Below are 3,781 nucleotides of genomic sequence, written 5' to 3' on the forward strand. Positions count from 1 at the left end.
ACTAAACTTTGTGTGTGTTCCCATCAGTGGTCATAAGCCAAGTCCAAAAAACTTTATAAAATCACAACTTTACAGATCAATCAATAGAGGTTTTGTTCAGGTCATTCATCTAGTCTCGTTAATGAGTTGATATGATTTAGAGGTACATTCAGTATTTATTCCAAGTTTGATTGAGTTATATTTGACCACATGATATAGGCTTCTAGTATAACAGATAAAAGCATATGAAAATAATTTTTATAGACAAGGGAATCAGAATCATAATTTGTGTCATAAGTAACAGGAATCATCCAAAAATATATAGTATTATATGAACAATTCATATGAGGCAAGTTACGTTTAATTCTTCTGTGTATTACATTAGAAAAGAATTACCACGAAAAATAAATATTGCAAGTTATGGTTATGTTTCACAAAAAAAAAGGCTATGAATTTATACAGATAACTGAAACATCGTGCTGCACCTTCAGTGATAACAACAAAGAATCTAACACAATTTCTTTTTTTTACGAAATCTAACACATATCATGCTTGGTTAGCGCATTTGTATTGTATTTACTATAAAGTTATCATTTTGCACGAAAAAGCAACAACGAAAGTGTAATTCACACTTGGTCAAAAAAATGCCATCATAAAAGTAAAGATACAATATAACGGCATGTGGTCTATATATTATCAAGTCCATCTGTGAGTGGAAAATATTCTTTTGGGTGGACCCTCCCAAAATAATTCTTTCCTTTACCTCTACATAGCATACAAAACAAAGGAAGATGCTTTTTCCTCTCAACTTTCTCTCCTCAATATTATCTTTACTCACAAATAAACATACTAACTAACACACGAAACCATAGGAAAATAGGTAATACCCACAAAGATAAAACTCATTGTATCTCTATTATTATTATCATTATCATTAACAACAAGAGACAAAATACTAAAAACACTACTTGGCAGCAAACTGTTCCAAAACACGATAAAAGTTTCCTGTTCTTTAAACAAAAATAAACTAAAGACATAGAGATGCATCACTTGTACACATCCAAATCAGGTCAGAAAGTTCATCATGAAGAGTACAACACCTCTCATTTTAATTGTGAAAACTGATCTAAACAAAGACAAAAAGTAGACAACATAAATAATAATGTCAACCAAATATGACCAAATAAACGCAAGACAGATCAATCAAATGGAAAGTGCAAAAACAAATGATATTACCATTTTAAACTTGGGAAAAACCTCGCGCATTCAAAAAGGATTCCATAACCTTCTCATCCTGACATATCCTTCTTACGTTATAGCATACTCCAACTTCAGGAATAAGAATGTTCTCTTTCTCAACTTTAAACAAGCAAGCCCTACCCTTCAAGTTCAGCAACTCAGCTGGCAAATCAGACGAATTATTGCCCTAACATTTAAAATAAAATCAATTCGAAATCAGCTGCCCAGTGTATAATGAAAATAAATAGCAAATACAAAAATAAACAATAACAACAATAATACAACAATACAAAGGTAACAATTTTAAAAAAATACATTACATTAATATCTTTGACGAATTCAGAGCAATCTTTTTTAATCAAACTTCGAACTTCATTGTCACGAATGACAAAAACAACCTCTTCACATCCATCCGAGACTTTCACCATAATCTTAAATCTGAGTAATAAAAAACCAGAAATAATGCTAAATCAACGACAAAAAGAAATATTAATTTTGTCAAAAAAGGTATAATTAAATGACAAACACCTTGGTTTAAGAGGCACAACACGACTAACACAAGTTGCACAATATATAGATCGAGAACATCTATTAAGAACATTTTGACAAACAGGAACAGCGCACCACCATTTTTTCCCCAGCAAGAAAATCAGTGATAATTCCATAAACAACAAATTTTCCATCTAAGGCAGCACTTTTCAGCTGAGAAATACTCCTCTTTGGATTTAAATAAAGAAATTCTCCCTGGTTTGTAGTCTTTGGATATGAAGTCAAAAGACTAACTGAACATTTAGAATCAAATCCACTGGCAGACATTCTACAATAGAAAACAAAAGAAACATCACACACCTCAACCAAATGAACGCATCCACAAACAAAATGTTGTAAACACAATACCTGTACTTAAAAGAACAGACTTCGGAGATATCAGGATCAATTAAAAAATTTGTACAATTTGCTACACTCTCAAGGGCCACACCATCTATTTGACATAAAAATCATTCATAGTTATTTTAAAGGTAAACTTAAAAAAATACAAATAGATATATAAAATTACATCATACCTCTGAACATTTTAATATTGACAAATCGAAGAACAACAGGGACAACAACAGAAGAATCCTTAGTAAATTTCGATAGCTCTCTAAAGTAATCTCCATCTCCATGGAACACACAACCAATTCCACCACTGAGCAAAAAAAATATAACAATTCCACGACAGGTAAACATCTATAATATTTATAAACAAAGTAGACATTATATAGAAATCGAAATATTTATGGTAAAAGATAATACAATACCTTTCATCAATAAGTTCAACCACAAAGGCTTTTGTCACTTTTCCATCCATAAAAATCTGCTGTTCGCGAGTAATTCCAGTAAGGTAACCAAGCACATCTACAATGAAATTTATTTCATTTGAAATCACATGAGATAAATAGCAAGATAATAAAAAAAGATAAATGAATATTGAGTATATACCTACTAAAAATTCAAAATCGCAGCAATGAGTGTAAATTTCTTTCGTAGTTACCAACGACAAACCATACAAAGGAATTGAATCTGAATGACTATTCGAAACAACCGTGTCAGAATTGAACACTATCCTAAAAGAATGGAGAGTCGTTCGATAATTTCCACAGTTAGGTGCAACATAGAATGAAGAGATTTCATACACACTGCCCTCAACTAATTTTTCCACAAAACGATCAACTTCGTGTTTTAACACTAATGCATGTATGTTAACTCCCTTGGAAAAACAAATAAACCAGTTATTCCTATAATAAACAGCACACTTTTTGCCATCCAGATAAAATAAACAAGAGACTAAAAAAAATTACCTGTTCATCAGTCAGAATGAATTCAATAGAATTAATACCTTTGTTCACCTTGGAAGGGTACACATACTGTAACATCCCGCTCTTTACCTAATGGAATTTTTATCTGACAAACGTATCAGAGGACTGATGTTCATGGAAAGTAAGTATAATGGAAATATGTATTATGTTATGTCGGCTTAAACCAAGTTAAGTATCAGTGTCGGAATTAACACGCTTGGAGCGAGGGCAATTTAGTAATTGCACGTTTAAGAGATATTTATTTGATTTTGGCTCAAAATATCTCACTTTCCACTCTTCTTTCTCTCTCTAGGTTTTGGCAAGAAATTCTTCTCCTCCTTCTCTCCTCTTTCACGCCTTCCTCTCTTCTCCTTGCCATCCAAGAATTTGATTCCATCATTATTCATACTTGAGCAAGGCTTCTTCAAGATCATAGTGAAGTATGGAAGCTTGGGTTGGATGGTTACCACTACTCTTTCTTTTCACCAAGAGAGCCTCAAGAGGTTAGGGTTTTGGTTGTGTTGGAAGTATAAGCATGAATTATGCATGGTGTGGTTCTTCATGATCAAGAAACTAGGAGAAAGATGGAAGAAGTGGGATTGATGAGCTAAAGCCATGGATTTGTGTTGAACCAAGAGCTAGAGTTTTGGATTGTTTGAGCTTGGGACTTGATGATGTTACAAGAATCTTGTTAGGTGAGTTCCATAGATAGATTACTTGCCTTT

General features: G+C 32.6%; 1 protein-coding gene across 1 annotated transcript; it reads right to left on the minus strand.

Annotated features, from left to right (window-relative positions):
• Nucleotides 1-1,219: 1,219 nt before the first annotated feature.
• LOC146954900 (uncharacterized) lies at nucleotides 1,220-3,134 on the minus strand. The gene is made up of 7 exons (XM_085746780.1): nucleotides 3,060-3,134; nucleotides 2,764-2,968; nucleotides 2,520-2,616; nucleotides 2,283-2,407; nucleotides 2,116-2,200; nucleotides 1,539-1,656; nucleotides 1,220-1,405 (listed from the first exon to the last, which is right to left on the minus strand). The coding sequence occupies exons 1-7, from the start codon at nucleotides 3,132-3,134 to the stop codon at nucleotides 1,220-1,222; spliced, it is 891 nt and encodes a 296-aa protein (XP_085602906.1).
• Between the last annotated feature and the right edge of the window lie 647 nt (nucleotides 3,135-3,781).

This window comes from Medicago sativa, chromosome 1, assembly GCF_051527215.1.
Source record: "Medicago sativa cultivar Bolivia chromosome 1, Bolivia_mono, whole genome shotgun sequence".
Classification (NCBI taxonomy): Eukaryota; Viridiplantae; Streptophyta; class Magnoliopsida; order Fabales; family Fabaceae; genus Medicago; species Medicago sativa.

Coding starts and splice junctions, on each gene's coding strand:
- LOC146954900 (XM_085746780.1), bottom strand. CDS start 3,134: ATGTTACAGTATGTGTACCCTTCCAAGGTGAACAAAGGTATTAATTCT. Junction 2,969..3,059: donor TCATTCTGACTGATGAACAG/GTAATTTTTTTT, acceptor TGTTTTTCCAAG/GGAGTTAACATACATGCATT. Junction 2,408..2,519: donor GTTGAACTTATTGATGAAAG/GTATTGTATTAT, acceptor TTTTTTGCTCAG/TGGTGGAATTGGTTGTGTGT.